General features: G+C 41.9%; 1 protein-coding gene across 2 annotated transcripts in view; it reads right to left on the bottom strand.

Moving 5' to 3' along the window:
- The window catches only part of BRIP1 (BRCA1 interacting helicase 1), a 357,704-nt gene that overhangs the window by 67,985 nt on the left and 266,509 nt on the right, over positions 1–23,210 (bottom strand). For both annotated transcript variants that reach the window (XM_040424676.1, XM_040424677.1), the window contains 2 exons: positions 16,922–17,081; positions 14,792–14,913 (listed from right to left, as the gene is read on the bottom strand). In XM_040424676.1, coding sequence (XP_040280610.1) covers positions 14,792–14,913; positions 16,922–17,081 — 282 coding nt within the window. The remainder of the gene's footprint in view (positions 1–14,791; positions 14,914–16,921; positions 17,082–23,210) is intronic.

The raw sequence follows: 23,210 nt of genomic DNA, 5'->3' as shown, positions 1-23,210 counted from the left end.
GTTCACTTGTTTCCTTTCTTGGACCATTTTTGTAGGTACTAACCAGTAAATAATGGTTACAGACAAGATGGGTTGCTTTGTAGATGCTTTTACCCAGTCATCTAACCATCACAATTTAGCCTGTGTCAATGTCGCTCAGATCCTTATGCTTGTCCATTTTTTCTGCTTTCAACAAATCAAACTAAAGAACTGAGTGTTCAAGTGCTGCCTAATCCGGGCACCTTTATTATGGCTGGTCGGCATATGCTTTAATGAAATGTGAATAATGTAGGACAGGGGTGAGTCTCCATACTAAAAATGTGATTAAGAGGCAGTTTTATTAACAAATATTTATATTAGACAAATCACAATCAAAGTATTTTCAGTCAAAGCTACCGTAGTTTGGTAAGGTACCTCACCTTAGAATATATTTAGCTAACCTCCATGACTGATACTGTAGCCGCCACTCAATTGCCCAAATAGTGCTGTTTGTTAATTACTCTATTTATGTAATATATAGCAGATCACTTCTTAAGCAATACCAGCACTCAAGATGGCCATCACTACACTATGTGCCACATAGGAGAACTGACAAAAACGACCAGAATGCAAAGCCTAGTGAAGCAAAAACATTGCAGCATTGAGCAATAAAACAAAATAGAAAAATGTAGTATGATGGTTTCTGTCATTGCTCACAAATTATATCCATGGAAACAATCCGTGGACTGTGTTCTATATACAATTTCCACACCTGCTCTTTGCTCATTGCTACAGAGGAAATAATAGAACAGCGGCTTGTAGAACAGGTGTGGAAAGCTTTGATGAATGGAGTTCATAGTGTTTCCCTTCAATACTTCAGATTTTAGTCAACTGACAAGAAAGATCTGCAGCAAAAAGAGAGGGTTTTCCCTGTCTGTCTGTCCCAGGACTATAATACCCAAAGCCTTTTCGAGATTTAGATAATCAAAAATAGAAAACCAGTCTAATTTTCTACATTTCCACAGACCTATAGTAAGAGACACGTCTGAAATAATAGTAATGGCACAGTCTTGCCATAAAATGAGAAATTGAGCAAAAACTAAATATTGTACACTACTTATATTACAAGTGGGATTCAAATGCAAGAAGTTGGGAGAAACTTAAAAAAAATAATGCTAATACCAAAAGACATATATTTTCTAGCTAAATAGACCATTCTTATATCCCTCGGAAAAGCCAAATTAATTGCAACCAGAACTAAGTAAGTCTCACTTGGCTACATTTTCCAACCACTATTTTCAGGTCCCAGAAGGTGGGCAGAGGAAATCCTGGTGACGGCCAAGTAAGTCATATTTTGGCTCAGCAGTAAAATTCTGTTCTCATAAACTCCAGTTTATATATATCTCAAATTATCCGATTGTGAAACTTTCATATAATTACACTAGTTCAACATTAAAAACTGCCGTAAATTTAGTTAATATCAAATAAATGCTACAAAGATAAAGCCAGTCTTATAGCTGTTTCCTATAATCAATATGTTAGGCAAATCTGCAAAGCCTGGTGGAATGTGAAAAAAGGAGAATCAAACTAAACTTGGGCATATAAACAATTCAGTAACTTGGTCTCAAAAGTAAAAAAAAATTAGAATTGTTGACTGACAGTACAATAATGCATCATCAGTGTTTCTGGAAAGTCTTGTACACTGGTCCTTAAGGTTACAATATTAATTGATTCTGGGGCGACCAATGTATGCTGAAACCATAGTAACTCTACATCTCAAAATAAGAGAAGATGAACACTGAAGAAAAATAAGCAAAAATAAAAAATAAATGATTAACCAAGTCCTTACATATAAAAGTTAGGGCTCATGCACACGACTATTGGTGTTTTTGCGGTCTACAAAACATGGATACCGGCTGTGTGCATTCCGCATTTTGTGGTCCTCGGAATGGACATATGGATGAAGTGAATGGGTCTGCCTCTGACTTGCAAAAAATGCGGATCAGAAGCAGACCGAAAATACGGTTTTGTGCATGAGCTCTAAGGAATAGATGCTGGAAGCTGGAAATCATTTTTTATGATGAGGACAGGAGCTTCTTCAGGTCCTGCATAGCACATATTTTACCAGAAAAATAAAATGAAGCTGCCCTCATCAGACATCCAAAGAAGCGGATCATCCTGGCACAAACAGAGGGCAGTACAGGACATGTGGAGCCACACTGTATTGTAAAGCGGAGCTACTATTTAACCAGTACAGGGTTTTTACTATAGAAATGACCAAGATGACTGGTTGGATCAGAGTCTGAGGCATTGTATGTTGAGTTTACTTTCAACTTACAATAGCCCCGAAAAGACCATTGTATGTTATGAATATTGTATCATGAGGCCATTATAACGAGGGACCATTGTATGTATAGATAGTGAATTAAGTTATAAATCCATTTTGAGAGATCAGGAATACTGTTTGCTCACTGAAAGATCAGATTACCCCACAGAAGTCTATGAATGGGGGAGATGCAGTGAGAAAGAGAGTTAGACAGAGAGAGACAGGCTTGATTTAGCAGCTAATGGTGTTATCTAACCGCAAGTGCTTTATTCACATCCATACTGATCAACACTTCTTTATAATGCCCTATTTGGTGTTTATATGAGTGATTCTGAGTAAGTGAGCACAAGTTACAAATCTGGTAAAATGCCAGAAATAAGTAATAAATGGTCAGATATAGTGCTATTCCTCATGTATATACATACGGCAGCTTATTCTGGAAAGTTATCAAGTGAAGTTACAATTAAATATATCTTTTTAATAAATAAAACTACAAACCGGATTCCAAAAAAGTTGGGACACTATACAAATCGTGAATAAAAACTGAATGCAATGATGTGGAGGTGCCAACTTCTAATATTTTATTCAGAATAGAACATAAATCACGGAACAAAAGTTTAAACTGAGAAAAAGTACCATTTTAAGGGAAAAATATGTTGAATCAGAATTTCATGGTGTCAACAAATCCCAAAAAAGTTGGGACAAGGCCATTTTCACCACTGTGTGGCATCTCCCCTTCTTCTTACAACACTCAACAGACGTCTGGGGACCGAGGAGACCAGTTTCTCAAGTTTAGAAATAGGAATGCTCTCCCATTCTTGTCTAATACAGGCCTCTAACTGTTCAATCGTATTGGGCCTTCTTTGTTGCACCTTCCTCTTTATGATGCGCCAAATGTTCTCTATAGGTGAAAGATCTGGACTGCAGACTGGCCATTTCAGTACCCGAATCCTTCTCCTACGCAGCCATGATGTTGTGATTGATGCAGAATGTGGTCTGTTATTATCTTGATGAAAAATGCAGGGTCTTCCCTGAAAGAGATGACGTCTGGATGGGAGCATATGTTGTTCTAGAACCTGAATATATTTTTCTGCATTGATGGTGCCTTTCCAGACATGCAAGCTGCCCATGCCACACGCACTCATGCAACCCCATACCATCAGAGATGCAGGCTTCTGAACTGAGCGTTGATAACAACTTGGGTTGTCCTTGTCCTCTTTGGTCCGGATGACATGGCGTCCCAGATTTCCAAAAAGAACTTCGAATCGTGACTCGTCTGACCACAGAACAGTCTTCCATTTTGCCACACTCCATTTTAAATGATCCCTGGCCCAGTGAAAACGCCTGAGCTTGTGGATCTTGCTTAGAAATGGCTTCTTCTTTGCACTGTAGAGTTTCAGCTGGCAACGGCGGATGGCACGGTGGATTGTGTTCACTGACAATGGTTTCTAGAAGTATTCCTGAGCCCATTCAGTGATTTCCTTTACAGTAGCATTCCGGTTTGTGGTGCAGTGTCGTTTAAGGGCCCGGAGGGCATCCAGTATGGTTTTACGGCCTTGACCCTTACGCACAGAGATTGTTCCAGATTCTCTGAATCTTCGGATGATGTTATGCACAGTTGATGATGATAGATGCAAAGTCTTTGCAATTTTTCGCTGGGTAACACCTTTCTGATATTGCTCCACTATCTTTCTGCGCAACATTGTGGGAATTGGTGATCCTCTACCCATCTTGGCTTCTGAGAGACACTGCCACTCTGAGAAGCTCTTTTTATACCCAATCATGTTGCCAATTGACCGAATTAGTGTTAATTGGTCTTCCAGCTCTTCGTGATGCTCAAATTTACTTTTTCCAGCCTCTTATTGCTACTTGTCCCAACTTTTTTGGGATTTGTTGACACCGTGAAAATTGGAATCAACGTATTTTTCCTTTAAAATGATACATTTACTCGGATTAAACGTTTGATCTGTCATCTACGTTCTATTACAAATAAAATATTGACATTTGCCATCTCCACATCATTGCATTTTTATTCACAATTTGTTTAGTGTCCCAACTTTTTTGGAATCCGGTTTGTACATATTGGTAACATTTTTATAATCTTTGGCTGTTTTTTTAATTACATTTTCTGTGAAATATGCTTTACATCAAACTGCATAGGAATCTGCAGACTGGACATTTCATATTGACTTTTATTGGATATGTTTAGGCATACTCTAAACCCTCTGAAAGGTAGTTAGCACTGAAAAAAACATAGTGGACGGAGCCGGAAGAAGTCACACTCACTGGAATTGTAATTTGTGCAACCAATTTAAACTGTACAAACAAGATGAGTTCAGTGCATTCCAAAGGCCTGCCCCACAAGTCGTTGGATCTCAATCCAAGTACGCACCATCCTGGGATCCATTCCCCAATATGGGAAGAAGTAGAAAATAAGCATATTAACGTAATCTGTCATAGTTTTATTCCGGCCGCCGGAACTCTGGCCCGCCCCCATTATAGTCAATGGGGCCAGAGTGGTAGTCCGGGGGCACACGTGCACTAGCAGCAGCATGGATCCGACAGGCTGTTCACCCGCCAGAACAGCCTGTCGGAGTTCCTTGCCGCTAGTGTGAAACTAGCCTAAGGCTGAAAAAGAAAAAAGAAAAAAAAACATACATTCATCCAGTTCAGCCTTGCAAAGTTGATCCAGGGGAAGGCAAAAAACCCCATGAGGTAGAAGCCAATTTTCCTCATTTCAGGGGGGAAAAAAAGCATCAAAATGCAAAGGGTATGTTCACATTGTCAAATTGTGCTTTATTGCTTCAATTAATACAAAATTGCTGCAGTCTTGGCACAGTTTTGAAAAAAAAAAAAATAACAAAGCAATAGTGATTAGCTGTAAATCTGCAGTAATTATGGCATTAAACCACAATTCAACCACAGCATGGGAAAATACTTGAAGTGTGAACACAGACAGTCTGTTTTCTGTTGGAGAGAAGCATTCTTCTCTCCACAATTAAACACACCTAGTTATCCATCCACTAATCATGTCAGCATAAAACAAGTCTGGAGAAGTGATAAATAAATGACAAAGTCTACATCTTAATAAAATATAGATATGCAATGGGAGACTCCAAGTCAATTACCTGTAGATATGCAATATGAGGTTAGCTGAGGAGAAAAGGAGCAGTAAAATAAAGGAGGATGCCACATGCTAAATATCCTTAAAGAGGATGTGTCACCTGACATGTCTGTTTCAATCAATAATTGCATTCCCCATGAAATAACAATTCTGCAGCATCTCTTCATACATCTGTGTTATGCCATTTATCTGTTATCCCTCCTAGAAGTATATGAATCAATTGACAAGTGGGTGTTCCTATTCCTTTGTCAAAGGGGTTTCTCCCTACACAGTTTGACACTGTCAGAAATAATAGGCTAACTAAAGGCCCTATTAGGCCTCTTTCAGACGGGCGTTGCGGGAAAATGTGCGGGTGCGTTGCGGGAACACCCGCGATTTTTCCGCACGAGTGCAAAACATTGTAATGCGTTTTGCACTCGCGTGAGAAAAATCACGCCTGTTTGGTACCCAAACCCGAACTTCTTCACAGAAGTTCGGGCTTGGGATCGGTGTTCTGTAGATTGTATTATTTCCCCTTATACCATGGTTATAAGAGAAAATAATAGCATTCTGAATACAGAATGCATAGTCAAATAGCGCTGGAGGGGGTTACAAAAATTAAAATAATAATTTAACTCACCTAAATCCACTTGACCGCGGAGCCCGGCTTCTCCTGTCTCCTTTCGTCAGGACCTGGGTAAAGGACCTGTGGTGACGTCACTCCGGTCATCACATGATCCATCACATGATTCATCACCATGGTAAAAGATCATGTGACGTACCATGTGATGACCGGAGTGACGTCATCAAAGGTCCTGTAACTGTACTTAATGCTCACCACAGGTCCTATTCAACAAAGGAGACAGAAGGAGATGCCGGGCTACGCGATCAAGGGACTAAGGTGAGTTGAAATTATTTTTTATTTTTTTTAACCCCTCCAGCGCTGTTTTACTATGCATTCTGTATTAAGAATGCTATTATTTTCCCTTATAACCATGCTATAAGGGAAAATAATAATGATCGGGTCTCCATCCCGATCGTCTCCTAGCAACCGTGCGTGAAAATCGCACCGCATCTGCACTTGCTTGCGGATGCTTGCGATTTTCACGCAACCCCATTCACTTCTATGGGGCCTGCGTTGCGTGAAAAACGCAGAATATGAAGCATGCTGCGATTTTCACGCAACGCATAAGTGATGCGTGAAAATCACCGCTCGTGAACAGCCCCATAGAAATGAATGGGTCGGTATTCAGTGCGGGTGCAATGCGTTCACCTCACACCTCACATCCGCGCGGAATACTCGCCCGTGTGAAAGGGGCCTTACACTGGCAGATAATCGCTAAGATCATCGCTAACAAGTCTTCGTATGAACGTTCGTTATCATGATCTGGCAGTGTAATACTGCCGCTGATTACCTGGAGTCTTTCAACATGTTTAAAAATAATAGTTCGCCGGTGGCAGATCGTGCTGTATAAGGCTACTTTCACACTGGCGTTTTTGGCGGATCTGTCATGGATCTGCAAAAACAGATCCGTTACAATAATACAACCGCATGCATCCGTCATGAACGGATCCGTTTGTATTATCTGTAACATAGCCAAGACGAATCCGTCATGATCTTCATTGAAAATCAATGGGAGACGTATCCGTTTTTCTATTGTGCCAGATTGTGTCAGAGAAAATGGATTCGTCCCCATTGACTTACATTGTGTGCCAGGACGGATCCGTTTGTCTCAGTTTCGTCAGCGGACAGCAAAACGCTGCAGGCAGCGTTTTGGTGTCCGCCTCCAGAGCGGAATGGAGATTGATCAGAGGCAAACTGATGCATTCTGAGCGGATCTTTATCCATTCAGAATGCATTAGGGCAAAACTGATCAGTTTTGGACCGCTTGTGAGAGCCCTGAACGGATCTCACAAACGGAAAGCCAAAATGCGAGTGTGAAAGTAGCCTAATCAGCACTCCCACCGCTGGGATCCGCACCTATAAGACAATGGGGGCATATCCTAGCGATATGCCCCCATTGTCAATGATGAGACAACCCCTTTAACTTGGCAAAGCAATAACCTACAAACCTTTCAGTGTCATGTTAGGCCTGTTTAACATTTGCGTTATGCATCTCTAGAAGGGAGCAGACTGCGGGAGTTGTCTGGATCCAGCACTGCCGGGTGCACAGCAGTTTTTGTCTGGCTGATTCCAGGCATATTTGCCGGGTTGTGGCCGGATCTCCACCGGTCCCCATAATAGTGAATGGGGCCGGACGATATTCTGTGACAAATCTGGCAGGCATGTTCGTGGCCAAATAACACAGATGTAAAACAGGCCTTAAACAGTTACTAAAAGTGTTGAGTTTAGTGAATGCAATGGTGTCTGCCTTTGTGCGTGCTTTTCACGTATCAAGCAGCAGACAGTTGAGCAGGATGGCAGGTACACAGAGCAGAAAGAATCTGAGCTGTTGTCAGGATTAACAATTAGCCCATTGGCACAAAGTAACAGCTAATCCCCAGTTGGATGTAAATGTATACACATTGTTTAAAAATTATATTGCAATTGGTGTTTTTCATTTCTTTACATCTATTGTATATGCCAGATTTGTTTTTGCATCATATGGTCACATGTATGAGTTAAATCTAATCTAAAGCATCAGTTTTAGACCACTATAAACTTGTAAGGACCCTGTGCCATACTTGTACGGGACATGGTTCTCAGCTTTAAACTTCTGCCACTGTAAATAGGTATACGGCATGGGTTTAAAGTGCCAATCTAGAATATTGTCTTCTCCATTTCAGTCTACATAGTGCCGAATAAGTTAGAGAATAGCGGAAGCAGTAATGCCACTGCTTCTACAGGACCGATGGGACCATTGAGTGTCTAAGCCATGGCAGAGCTGCTAGGTCTTAACAGACTCGGATTAGCTTTGCCAGCGACTAATGTAATCGCAAGAGGCTGTTTTCCCTTGTAACTGAGGTTCCTCTGGATGTGAAAGCGAATGGCGCCCCAAAGGTCTATGATCAAAAGATAAAAAATAAATAAATATATATATAGCTGCCCTGTTCCCCCAAAACTATATGTAGTATGTATCAAAACAACAAAAATAAAAGAGGGAACCCATTATGACTATTTGTGTGAATTTGAAAAGCTATAAATAAAAACATAAAAAAATTGTGTACACATTACAAATTCTATTAAAGGGTTTCTGTCACCCCACAAAACTCTTTTTTTTTTTTTTTTGGATAGTTAGATTCCTTATAGCGCGATATAGGAGAATATAATAGTCTTACTTACTTTCATGCGGCCGATTCTTTATAAAACGAAGTTTTATAATATGTAAATGAGGGCTCTACCAGCAAGTAGGGCGTCTACTTGCTGGTAGCCGCAGCAGAAATCCGCCCCCTCGCCGTGTTGATTGACAGGGCCAGCCGGGATCTCCTCCTCCGGCCGGCCCTGTCAGTAATTCAAAAATCGCGCGCCTCTGGTCATTCTGCGCAGGCGCTCTGAGATGAGGAGGCTCGTCTCCTCAGCACTCCCTCAGTGCGCCTGCGCCGATGACATCACCGAAAGAGAAGACGTCATCGGCGCAGGCGCACTGAGGGAGTGCTGAGGAGACGAGCCTCCTCATCTCAGAGCGCCTGCGCAGAATGACCAGAGGCGCGCGATTTTTGAATTACTGACAGGGCCGGCCGGAGGAGGAGATCACGGCTGGCCCTGTCAATCAACACGGCGAGGGGGGGGGGGCGGTTTTCTGCAGCAGCTACCAGCAAGTAGACGCCCTACTTGCTGGTAGAGCCCTCATTTACATATTATAAAACTTCGTTTTATAAAGAATCGGCCGCATGAAAGTAAGTAAGACTATTATATTCTCCTATATCGCGCTATGAGGAATCTAACTATCCAAAAAAAAGAGTTTTGTGGGGTGACAGAAACCCTTTAAAACAAAAAAGGTATTAAAAACAACCTGATCTGGAAAAAAAGAATGCAAAAATATTCCGGTAGCACAGCAAATAAAGGATTTAGGGCCATTACCCTTTTGATATATGCAGGCTGGATGCAAGAATTATTGGCGCTTCAGTTCCAGCTTCAACCTGCCTTCTCTTGGACTGGAAGCATGACATGCCATCTACAAGGACATCATTGCTTCCAGCCAATCACTGGCTTTAGTGACAGGTTATGCCTGAACACCTCACCTCTTAGGCCCCTGATTGGCCAACAGTGGAGAAATGCTTGAAGATATACAGTAAGTATCTCACATCATTCTAGAGGAATTTTGGCTGAATCTTCTGTACAACACGGATTCAATTCATTGAGTTTTGTGGGCATCTGTTGTCTTAAAGCTCTTTCAATTGGGGCTGGACTTTGGGCCATTGCAACACCTTGATTCTTTTCTTTTTCAGTCATTCTGTTGTAGATTTGCCAGTGTGCTTGGGATCATTGTTCTGTTATATGACTCAATTTTGGGGAAGTTTTAGCTGTTAATTAGATGGCCTCACATTTGACTCTACAGTACTTTGGTATACAGAGGCGTACATGGTCGGCTCAGACTGTGCAATTCTCAGAGAAATTGCAAAAAGTGAAGAGCTTCATTTAAAGAGGACCTTTCATGTTTGTTTGTTTTTGTAAGTTTAGATAAATACCTTTCCTTGCGGGGTACCCCTGCCTGTTTTTTTTCAAGTATCGCTCCTACGCCCCGCTGTGCCCCCTGCAGTTCTCCCGCTCAGTATGCTAATACTGAGCATCAGTACAGGGAGGAGGAGACACCAGTGTTTCTCAATGGGCGTCTCCATCTCGCTGGCTGTGCTGCGATCCAATCACATCGGAGAGTGTCACAGTCAGGGAGAAAACAAAGGCTCACCTACTCCCTGGCTATGACGCTCTCCGCTGTGATTGGATCGCGGGACAGCCAGGGAGAAGGAGACGCCCATTGAGAAACCCTGGTGTCTCCTCCTCCCTGGCTGTGCCGCGATACAATCACAGCGGAGAGCGTCGCAGCCAGGGAGAAAACAAAAGCTCAACTTCTCACTGGCTGTGCAGCTCTCCGCTCTGATTGGATCGAGGGACAGCCAGGGAGAGGAAACACCCATTAAGAAACCCTGGCGTCTCCTCCTCCCTGTACCGATGCTCAGTATTAACATACTGGGCGGAAAAACTACAAGGGAGCACAGCGGGGAGTAGGAGCGATATTTGAAAAAAAAACAGGCAGGGTGGCAGCATCAGCGAGGGGGTACCCTGCAAGGAAAGGTATTTATGTAAATTAAAAATAAAACATGAAAGGTCCTCTTTAAATGTAGCTCTTCACTTTTTGCAATTTCTCTGAGAATTGCACAGTCTGAACTTGGGGAGAATTTGCTGAGACGTCCACTCCTAGGAAGATTGGAAGTTTTCCACTTGTGAATAATCTTTCTCACTGTAGACTTCAAATAGTTTGGAAATGGCCTTATGATCCTTCCCAGATTAATGGGCAGTAACAATTGCTTCTCTAAGATCACTGTTGTCTCACTTCAGCAAATGGCATTTATTATGTAGAGAAAGTTAATACAATGCACTTACTAATGTATTCTGATTCTCCATATTGCCTCCTTTGCTGGCTTCGTTCATTTTTTCATCTCATTACGCATTGCTCATATTCTTCATGGGTATGACCACCCTGTAACGGTGGTTGTGCCTGCACACTATAGGAAAAAGCGCCAGCCTATGCACACTCCCACGGTCTCGCACTGGTGCCTTTTCCCATAGTGTGCATGCATGGTCACTGCTGCTGGATTGCGGAATGGTCGTAACCATGGAAACAAGAAGTGTATAATGCAATGGAAAAAAGATTAGTCAGCAAAAGAGGCAATATGGACAATCACAATACATTAGTAAGTGCCTTATATTAACTTTGTCTACATGATAAATGCCATTTGCTGAAGTAAGACAACCCCTTTAACACAGTCCTGAATGCTCCAGACCAGCAAACTGCCGAAACCTTTGTTTTTATAGAGGTCGTCACACTTGCTGATGATCAATTAATCAAGTGTATTTGATGGGTAGCACCTGGCTACTATTTACCCTCATAATTCTAATGAAAGCAGTAAGGGAGTACTTAATTTTTCACACACAGTTTCTACATTTTGGCCTATTTTTTGCTTAAATTAAACAATGACACAGAGTACTGCAAAACCAAAGAATTCAAAGAGTGTGTATCTTGTTTTTCTTTTTACTGATGAAAGGGTATATACACTGCCTGTCCAAAAAAGAAGTTGCCACTTGGATTTAACTAAGCAAATAGTTATGAGTCTCCTATTGGATAATTACTGCATGGGCGATTATCTTTCAGCTGGCAACAAGTTATTTAACCCCAACTGGTGCAATGAGTTGCTTCTCATTTCTTAAACAACCATGTCGAAAGACACATCTCGTGGTCGTGGAAAAGATGTTAGTCTATTTGAGAAAGGTCAAATCATTGGCATGCATCAAGCAGAGAAAACATCTAAGGAGATTGCATAAACTACTAAAATTAGGTTAGGAACTGTCCAACGCATTATTAAAAACTGGAAGGATAGTGGGGACCCATCGTATTCGAGGAAGAAATGTGGCAGGAAAAAAAACCCTGAATGATCGTGATCGCCGATCACTTAAACATTTGGTGAAATCAAATCGAAGAAAAACAACAGTAGAACTCAGGGCTATGTTTAATAGTGAAAGTAACAGCATTTCCACATGCACAATGCGAAGGAAACTCAAGGGATTGGGACTGAACAGCTGTGTAGCCGTAAGAAAACCACTAATCTGTAAATTTTTTTAAAAGTAAATATTGCTTTACAAACAATTGGAGTTAATTCACTCTTATCAAATCAAATGTAATAATATTATTAGGCAAAACAGTAACATAATAATACAGTTAACAGGAAAGAAAAGGAGCGCTTGGTTGGAATATTTGACTCCAGAGAAAATTTCTCAATTACTGTCAAGTTGATAGGCTAAGAAAACCACTAATCAGTGAGGCAAACCAGAAAAAAAGGCTTCATTTTGCTAGGGAGCATAAAGATTGGACTCTAGAGCAATGTAAGAAGGTCATGTGGTCTGATGAGTCAAGAGTTACCCTGTTCCAGAGTGATGGGTGCATCAGGGTAAGAGAGGCAGATGAAGTGATGCACCCATCATGCCTAGTGCCTACTGTACAAGCCTGTGGGCAAAGTGCTATGATCTGGGGTTGCTGCAGTTGGTCAGGTCTTGGTTCAGCAACAGTATGTGCTCCAAGAATGAGGTCAGCTGACTACCTGAACATATTGAATGACCAGGTTATTCCATCAATGGATTTTTTCTTGCCTGATGGCACGGGCATATTCCAAGATGACAATGCCAGGATTCATCGGGCTCAAATTGTGAAATAGTGGTTCAGGGAGCATGAGACATCATTTTCACACATGGATTGGCCACCACAGAGTCCAGACCTTAATCCCATTGAGAATCTTTGGGATGTGCTGGAGAAGGCTTTGCGCAGCAGTCAGACTCTACCATCATCAATGAAAGATCTTGGTGAAAAATGAATGCAACACTGGATGGAAATAAATCTTGTGACATTGCAGAAGCTTATCGAAACAATGCCTTAGTGAATGCGTGCCTTAATCAAAGCTAAAGGCGGTCCAACGAAATATTAAAGTGTGTGACCTTTTTTTTTTTGTGGTGACTTTTTTTTTGGACAGGCAGTGTGTGTGTATATATACAAACCGGATTCCAAAAAAGTTGGGACACTAAACAAATTGTGAATAAAAACTGAATGCAATGATGTGGAGATGGCAAATGTCAATATTTTATTTGTAATAGAACGTAGATGACAGATCAAACGTTTAATCCGAGTAAATGTATCATTTTAAAGGAAAAATAAGTTGATTCAAAATTTCACGGTGTCAACAAATCCCCAAAAAGTTGGGACAAGTAGCAATAAGAGGCTAGAAAAAGTAAATTTGAGCATAACGAAGAGCTGGAAGACCAATTAACACTAATTCAGTCAATTGGCAACATGATTGGGTATAAAAAGAGCTTCTCAGAGTGGCAGTGTCTCTCAGAAGCCAAGATGGGTAGAGGATCACCAATTCCCACAATGTTGCGCAGAAAGATAGTGGAGCAATATCAGAAAGGTGTTATGCAGCGAAAAATTGCAAAGGCTTTGCATCTATCATCATCAACTGTGCATAACATCATCCGAAGATTCAGAGAATCTGGAACAATCTCTGTGCGTAAGGGTCAAGGCCGTAAAACCATACTGGATGCCCGTGATCTCCGGGCCCTTAAACGACACTGCACCACAAACAGGAATGCTACTGTAAAGAAAATCACAGAATGGGCTCAGGAATACTTCCAGAAACCATTGTCAGTGAACACAATCCACCGTGCCATCCGCCGTTGCCAGCTGAAACTCTACAGTGCAAAGAAGAAGCCATTTCTAAGCAAGATCCACAAGCTCAGGCGTTTTCACTGGGCCAGGGATCATTTAAAATGGAGTGTGGCAAAATGGAAGACTGTTCTGTGGTCAGACGAGTCACGATTCGAAGTTCTTTTTGGAAATCTGGGACGCCATGTCATCCGGACCAAAGAGGACAACCCAAGTTGTTATCAACGCTCAGTTCAGAAGCCTGCATCTCTGATGGTATGGGGTTGCATGAGTGCGTGTGGCATGGGCAGCTTGCATGTCTGGAAAGGCACCATCAATGCAGAAAAATATATTCAGGTTCTAGAACAACATATGCTCCCATCCAGACGTCATCTCTTTCAGGGAAGACCCTGCATTTTTCAACAAGATAATGCCAGACCACATTCTGCATCAATCACAACATCATGGCTGCGTAGGAGAAGGATCCGGGTACTGAAATGGCCAGTCTGCAGTCCAGATCTTTCACCTATAGAGAACATTTGGCGCATCATAAAGAGGAAGGTGCAACAAAGAAGGCCCAAGACGATTGAACAGTTAGAGGCCTGTATTAGACAAGAATGGGAGAGCATTCCTATTTCTAAACTTGAGAAACTGGTCTCCTCGGTCCCCAGACGTCTGTTGAGTGTTGTAAGAAGAAGGGGAGATGCCACACAGTGGTGAAAATGGCCTTGTCCCAACTTTTTTGGGATTTGTTGACACCATGAAATTCTGATTCAACATATTTTTCCCTTTAAAATGGTACATTTTCTCAGTTTAAACTTTTGTTCCGTGATTTATGTTCTATTCTGAATAAAATATTAGAAGTTGGCACCTCCACATCATTGCATTCAGTTTTTATTCACGATTTGTATAGTGTCCCAACTTTTTTGGAATCCGGTTTGTATATATATATATATATTTAACAGAATAAAACAACAAGAATTGTTTGTGTATTTATGTTTATTAGCATGAACCAGATAAAGTGAAATAAATGATAGCAAATGACAGCCGACTTACTTGTAGGTCTTTAACATTTGGAAAAGGAATTCCTACTGTTATGACAGCTCGGGCGTTGTCATCAGAGAAATCCAGTCCTTCACTCACTTTACCTCTACAAACTGCAATCAGGAGGGCACCATCTGAAATAAAAAGTACAAACTTCCATCAACTAAAATTACAAATTAAAAAAATCATATTAACACCCCCCCCCCCACACACACAAACAGAATACTATGTATAAAAAATACAACTTAAAGGGGTTATTCAATAAATTATGCTGATGACCTATCCTCAGAATGACAGCAATAAAGGGCCGGCACTCACTTCCAGCTAAACTTAATGATTCTGTTTATTGTCACATATCCCTGTGATGCGTTTCGACACTCGCAGGTGTCTTTATCAAACTGTTTGATAAAGACACCTGCGAGTGTCGAAACGCATCACAGGGATATGTGACAATAAACAGAATCATTAAGTTTAGCTGGAAGTGAGTGCCGGCCCTTTATTGCTGTTACTTCATGGGATGCCGATCCTAGGACGCAAGCACCACGAAAACTCACCTGCAGTGCCGACCTACTGGATAAAATATCTATCCTCAGAATAAGTCATCAATATCACATCGGTGAGAGTCCAACACCCGGAACCTCCTCCAATCAGCTGTTAGAAGCGGCCTCCTCTTCCTAGGCTATGTGATGTCACTGTACATTGGTCACATGGCCTAGTTGCAGCTCAGCCCCATTGAAGTGAATGGGGCTGAGCTGCAATACCAAGCACAGCCACTGTACTATATAGGACGCTGTGCTTGGTGTGCTGCCGGGAGCCGTCTGCACTTACCAGAGAGCGAAGCGCGGGACCCCCGCCAATCTAATAATGATGACCCATCCTGAGGATAGGACGACATTATAATTTCCTTTAATAATTATTGCACACAACCACATACATACATGCAACTTTGCAGTAAAAAGTCATTGTAGCCAAATATTGCACAAAACTTCAAATTTGCATACCCTACATTTCCCATAGGACACACAATGTTTTATGATAGCATTTATTCATTGTAATTTAATTAGTGTCATTCTATGTATATCAATGATACTATGTTATTGTTTTCTTTCTGTGCTTTGCACAGATACCTGACGTGTAACCCTAATTTGTAAAGAATTTTTGCCATACAGCTAAACTTGCGAGACAGACCTATTACAATCAAGGATGTATCTCATATGTCCTTGGCTACTGAAGTGCCACACTGAAAGCACACATAGGATACACATGTCCTTGACAGTGCAAAGATTAAGGGGCACATTTATTAAGACCAGCGCTTTAGACACTGGTCTTAATAGGCCCTAAAGCTAGCAGTGGATCGCAGAAGTTATGTAGAGGCACATCCAGAGCTGATTCTAAATGTAAGACAGATTCCTTGCTGTCTTACATTTAGACCATTTTCTACGCCTAAACCAGGTGTAGAAAATGATGAATGAGACAGGCCTGCCGGCCCATCCCCTTCCTCGCCGTGCCCACTTTTTTTTTTTTAGACTTGGCATGAGCGGGGAAGAAGTCGCAGATTCTGCCGCACCATGGCGTGCGACAGAGTCTGCGCCAGATATACGCCACAAGTCTTAAGTTGGTCACATATATTATATGCGTGTTGGCCAAACCCACTGCTTTTGGCTGGATCAGCTGACCGCCTAATATACATTTCTCCAAGACAGTAAATGTTGGGGATAGAAATCCAACATGCCAAAACATTTTGTTCTCAAGGAGATAAACCATCCACCAGTGGTGGCATTCTACCCTCTCCCATTCACAACACATGTATGCTTAGTTGTGGCAGGAATGTATGTGTATGGGAGGATCGTCCGAATAGTTATCCCATGTGTATTCCCAACTTTAGGCTGGGTTTACAAACAGTTTTTGGAAAGTGACAGCATAAATAACAACGGTTTGCTTGCCACTATTTGTTGGACTAAGACTCCCTTATTCACATATCTGTGGTGCAACAGTTGAACAAAACTCACAAAACTACATGCTTCATACAGTAATGTATGGCTTGCAACTTCAGTGAAAATAAGAGTGTTTTCACATCAGCCTTTTGTACATAAACACACACACATCCATTCACATACGATCATCTTTTGTTACACTACTTACCCTTCACTCCTTTAAAACGAATTGCATCATAATATGTCTGCAGCAGTTTATCAAATTCCGCTTTATCTCCACCTTGCGGCTCTTTAATGACGGTCTTGATGTTTTCTAAGCTCTCCCATAAGCCAGTGTGCATCCACCTGTCTTTTAATTTTTCCAGCATCTAAAAAAAGCATGAATTTATGTAATGGTTCATAAATGTTCATATTATGTCCTTCTTAATGGCCAATGTTTGTGAGTTGAGAGCACTATCAATAGGCAACAAGGCCTACTTATCAAGCAATTGTGTCAGCTCACTATATTTCTTAATGGCAGTCAGACCTATATGCCATAAATATCAGATATGTACGGGTCTCAATGGTCTCCAGAACAGAAGTCCCCGACCCTTGTCTTGTCTGATTTGCTCAGCTGTTTCAGTAGTTCCTAGGGTAAGTGAAGGGGGAGATAACTCCAATATATAACTCAACCCAAAATATCACGTATGGAATAATACCATGAACTCCTATAAATATACTAAACACCACACAAAATAATCAACAAGAAACTTTATTGATGAACAAACATAAAGACAGTTGTATAGATGATAAAAACATATATTGAGAAGTGTAAGGATAAGATCCCGTCAACCACGGGACTACGTACAAATCAATAAACCAGCTCAACAGCCTTAGTGGTATAATACCACACGCCCATAGAATTGAAAGTAAAACGGTAGAAACAGGCATCCATAACCTACATGTCACTAGGAACGTCTGGAGTGACTCCAAACAAATATGGCTGAGAGCTATGATATACATATATAGTACATACCCGGGTTCAAGGGAGTGGCCCAACGTCCGTTTCGCTATAGCGCTTTGTCAAGGGTCTAAGAGGAGGGAGAGTAACATGCATGTCCACCTTGCAAGTGACTGTCTTGCCAGGCAGAACAGAGTCGGGAGACCAGCACCTGTGCATATGCCATAAAAGCTGATGATGGCTATAACATCAATAGTTATTAAACTCCCTAGTTCCGCCTAATGCATATAGTCTTAAGTATTTTTGTTGGAAGAGTACATTGTAGAGGTTCTCAACAGTTGCCGTCCCTACTCGACCATCAGTGAACTGTGACCTTTAGCCCTGTACAACTGAGTGAGACAGTATAATACTGCAGACAGTCACGGTGAGCATCTGGAAATTATATTATTGACTTCATGGTCACATAGCTACCAGTGAAACTGTTATAACAATAATCATTTCAGAGGTTTTATGCTTGCAAAGAGACTACAAAATTAGCACTCCAATTGGACTGTAGACATAGTGATATGCAATATCTCTGCACTAGAGAGCTGTGAAACAACTGAACCATTCAGATTTCCTACTAAGGCATGGTAAAAAGATTTTCCGATAAAACATAATTCCTAGAACATCCTATTCAGCTCCTACATCTTAGGATCCACTGGGCATTTGACCAAATCTAATCGTTAAAGAATATTTGAAACAATTTCATTGCTACTTGGTGGAAATATTAAGAAAAATTATTCTTAATAGAATCACAGTATCAACACTGCCGGTAGTGAGAAAGTGAGCGTCTCAGTGGAAAACCACTGATCTAAAAGCCTTTTGCCATTCAAGCTTCTTCATGCGTTCGCTGCTTACAATTTCTTCCTGGGTAAGGATTGTTTAGTGTGTTTCTCCGTTGTGATGAAAAGAGGTTTGAAGGGTCAAACAGAAGTTCAATCTGCATGGCAAATGGAAACTTTCAAAGAATTTATTTTGATCACACTGATCCTGAGTGCAACATTTTTACATTTTCCTTCAGCCACCAAAAACTGAATATATCCCAAAGAGAGGACAAGGAAAGCAGTGGAAATATTTCCTTCCTCCCTTCATGATATATCCACTCCAGAACTTTGTTAAAGGACATTTGAAGGCACACATTGGATAAGCAGCACATCCATGTAAATCAACATATATACCAACTATCCATTCCTAACATATTTTAAAGCATGGTAACACTTTATTCACCATGGCTGTGTATTTCACAAGGGTACAGAAGGATCACATTTAGCATACTACTGTAGAACAGACTCCGTACTCAACACCATCTTGTCCAGTGGTTCTTTAAGTTACAGTGGTCTCATGTTTCAACATACGTCTTCCCTGAGCCACTGTAGTGTTAAACCAGACTCAAAATACAATACCACAGAGTGCTGATGAACATGCTATTGACTGGGCATGGGCATTTCACTGATAAAACACATCCACTGATGGCTGTTTAGTAGCATCTCTCTACAGTACAGTGCGCTCCTTCTGCTAGTGTACTGCTTTTTACCTGTGCCAGGAGGATGAGCTGCTCAAGTTGATGAAATCTCCATTTTATTATTTTGGTACACTGTGTGTTCTGTACAGCACTGTTCCTCAACTCCAGTCCTCAGGCTCACCTGCCAGGCATGATTTGAGAATATCCCACTGTATGAATACTTGTGGTATGCAAGTCATTGACAATAATTATATCACCTGCTCAATACTAAGCAAATTGTGAAAAAAAAAAAAAAAAAAAAACTGGCAGGTGGACCCTGAGGGCTAACGTTGAGGAAAACTGCTGTACAGGACCCTAAAGAAGCTCCTGTCCTCTACATAGAAAGTGATTTACAGCTTTCAGCAGTTGTTTCTGGCTTTTATATTTAAGGACTTGCTTATTCTTATGCAAATGAGCCACTGGAGCACCAAGAGGCGGGCTTATGAGGTTTGAGCACCACTCCAGCGCCGCCCCTGGTGCTGACTACCGACATCTCCAGAGCTCCAAACACGCCTCCTCCTCCTCCCCTGAGATTGACAGTGCTAGACCTCACGTCTAGCGCTGAGTTTTCATGCCTGTGCAGTTGTTAGCAAGCACAGCGACTGCATAACCTGTCTTCTGCTGCTTGCCGAGCAGCAAAGATGTTAAGTGTGCATGCGCCATTGATGACATTCCACCCAGAAGTGTATGCGCCGCTGGTTTCATCTGCAGCCACCTCCACTTCCGGGTGGAATAACAGCAACGGTGCGTGCAAGCAGCAGAAGGCAGGATGCGCAATCATCATGTTTGCGAACAAGTGCGCAGGCGCGAGAACTCAGAACTAGACTTTACGTCATTCCACCCAGAAGTGGAAGCGACTGCAGATGAAGCCGATGAAGCCTCCACTTCCAGGTGGAATCACATCACCAGCACACTGAACATCTTCGCTGCTCAGCAAGCAGCAGAAGATGGGGTGTGCAGGCGCCGTGCTTGCTAACAAATGCACAGGCGCGAAAACTCAGTGCTAGATGTGAGGTCTAGCACTGTCATTCTAAGGAGAGGGGGGCATGTTTGGTGTGCTGGAGGCATCTGTAGTCCGCACCAGAGGCGTCACTGGAGCGGTGCTCAAACTGCATAAGCCTACCTCTTGGTGCTCCAATGGCTCTTTCGTATAAGATTAAAAGTCTAAATTTCTCCACAAAGCCGGAGGTATCATTTTACTCAGCTACATCAACCCTACTAGGATATATGCCTGGTTCAGTAAGTTTGATCCTGGTGATCCTCTTTAATATTAAAGGCTTTCTGGAGGTTTCAGAACCAATTACTAGTTTCCCATTAGTCTTAAATGGGTATTCTGGTTGGAACAAATTATCCAGTGGATAGGGGACAACTGTTAGATCAGTGAAGGGGTGACTGCGTGGACCCTCCAGAGAATGAAGATCATTTTGCCCCATCTGAATAATATGGCAGGCTGAGCATGAGCATTGACATTCCATTCAAGCTCTATGGGACTGCTAGAAATTGATGAGTACAGTGTTTGCAATTTCTGGCAGTGCCATAGAGAATGAATGGAGTTGAGGCTTACAAGCTGCATGTGCAATTGTGTCCTAACACATTCAAGGAAAGATTCGATTATTACACCTACTGTATACACACTATTACACTAAATAGTGGTGAAAGCAGCTGTTACCCAGAATAGTGGTTACCAGCAGCATCTGATACAGTTAGGTTACTGCTACACGTTCAGGTTTTTTTATGCAGTTTTTAAGCCAAATCAGGAGTGGAAAGAGAGTATTAAAGGGGTATTCCCATCATAATGATCACTGTTAAATCTGTTAATGATTTGACAGTGATCATTTTTGTAAATATATTTGATCAACAAATTCCCACCATTTAGGATAAAATTCATCCCCACTTACCTCGTTGTTGTCATTCGGTCTCCCCTGGTTACGGCCAACGCTCTTCTCCGGAATCCCGGTGGCCGCGCTTGCGCAGAAGTCTCCTCCTTTTCTCCCGGCCGGGCCGCTCTCTGTCCTGAACGCGCACGCCGTGGTGACTTCTTCCTGGCCAGAATAGTACAGAGCCGCGAACGCGCACGCTGGCTCTGTACTATACTGGACAGGAATAAGTCACCATGGCACATGCGCGGCGGCGTGCGCGTTCAGTTCAGCGCGCGGCCCGGCCGGAAGAAGACTTCAATCAAGATGAAGCCCGCCCCCAGCCAGAATCCAGGAAGTGAACGACGTGCGGGCAGCAGGTAAGTATAAATAGGCAAAGTGGGATAACCCCTTTAAGGACAGATACTAGCTCTCCTCTTTTTTTTTATATACACCCACCTAAAGAATTATTAGGAACACCATACTAATACGGTGTTGGACCCCCTTTTGCCTTCAGAACTGCCTTAATTCTATGTGGCATTAATTCAACAAGGTGCTGATAGCATTCTTTAGAAATGTTGGCCCATATTGATAGGATAGCATCTTGCAGTTGATGGAGATTTGAGGGATGCACATCCAGGGCACGAAGCTCCCGTTCCACTACATCCCAAAGATGCTCTATTGGGTTGAGATCTGGTGACTGTGGGGGCCATTTTAGTACAGTGAACTCATTGTCATGTTCAAGAAACCAATTTGAAATGATTCGAGCTCTGTGACATGGTGCATTATCCGGCTGAAAGTAGCCATCAAAGGATGGATACATGTTCTCATTCTGTTTCCGCCAAATTCGGACTCTACCATTTGAATGTCTCAACAGAAATCGAGACTCATCAGACCAGGCAACATTTTTCCAGTCTTCAACAGTCCAATTTTGGTGAGCTCGTGCAAATTGTAGCCTCTTTTTCCTATTTGTAGTGGAGATGAGTGGTACCCGGTGGGGTCTTCTGCTGTTGTAGCCCATCCGCCTCAAGGTTGTGCGTGTTGTGGCTTCACAAATGCTTTGCTGCATACCTCGGTTGTAACGAGTGGTTATTTCAGTCAATGTTGCTCTTCTATCAGCTTGAATCAGTCGGCCCATTCTCCTCTGACCTCTAGCATCCACAAGGCATTTTTGCCCACAGGACTGCCGCATACTGGATGTTTTTCCCTTTTCACACCATTCTTTGTGAACCCTAGAAATGGTTGTGCGTGAAAATCCCAGTAATTGAGCAGATTGTAAAATACTCAGACCGGCCCGTCTGGCACCAACAACCATGCTACGCTCAAAATTGCTTAAATCACCTTTCTTTCCCATTCTGACATTCAGTTTGGGGTTCAGGAGATTGTCTTGACCAGGACCACCCCCCTAAATGCATTGAAGCAACTGCCATGTGATTGGTTGACTAGATAATTGCATTGATGAGAAATAGAACAGGTGTTCCTAATAATTCTTTAGGTGAGTGTATATACTCTGGCTCTTCCATCAAAAACTACATAAAAAAACCTGAATCTGTGGCAGCACCCTCAGTCCAAACACAACACTAAAAAAATACTATATTCCTGGGAGCTGAAGGAAGCTGTCAAGATGCATCTGCACTGACCGAACACTTTGACGAGTAATATATTGTGAAAATGGCTTTACAGCTTCATCCAGTCAATAAAAGTATAGATAGGTGTAAGAAGACATCAACATATACAGAAATGAAATACATTAAACTGTTCATTGGACATTGGTTGTGTATAATCAACAAACCACTAGGGCCCACAAATATTCAGTATCTTATCTAAACATGTCAATAATTTACTAAAAAAAAGGATTGACTCACAAATCCCTGAAGGCAAGCCCAAATATGGTGGCTGGTCGAGACACAGGCATAATGTGGCCTAAAAGCATGCAGTCATGTAAACTGTGATTGTTTTCTATTAGATCACTAAAAAATGAATAGTCAATCTCTTGCTTATTGTTAACAGCTATGCGGTTTTGTCGGTTTACTAGCAAAACCATGTGGCCACAGACAATGGGAAAGCAACAATTAATATGTAAGAATCTAATAGAAAACTGCTGCAGCTCGCATTGTATTCAGCAGCATCACACCCACCTTTCAACAGTCTGCCATGT

The sequence above is a fragment of the Bufo bufo genome, chromosome 3 (genome assembly GCF_905171765.1).
Source record: "Bufo bufo chromosome 3, aBufBuf1.1, whole genome shotgun sequence".
NCBI classification, from domain to species: Eukaryota; Metazoa; Chordata; class Amphibia; order Anura; family Bufonidae; genus Bufo; species Bufo bufo.
The sequence above is the reverse complement of the archived record's forward strand: the minus strand, read 5'-3'. Positions and strand labels throughout refer to the sequence as shown.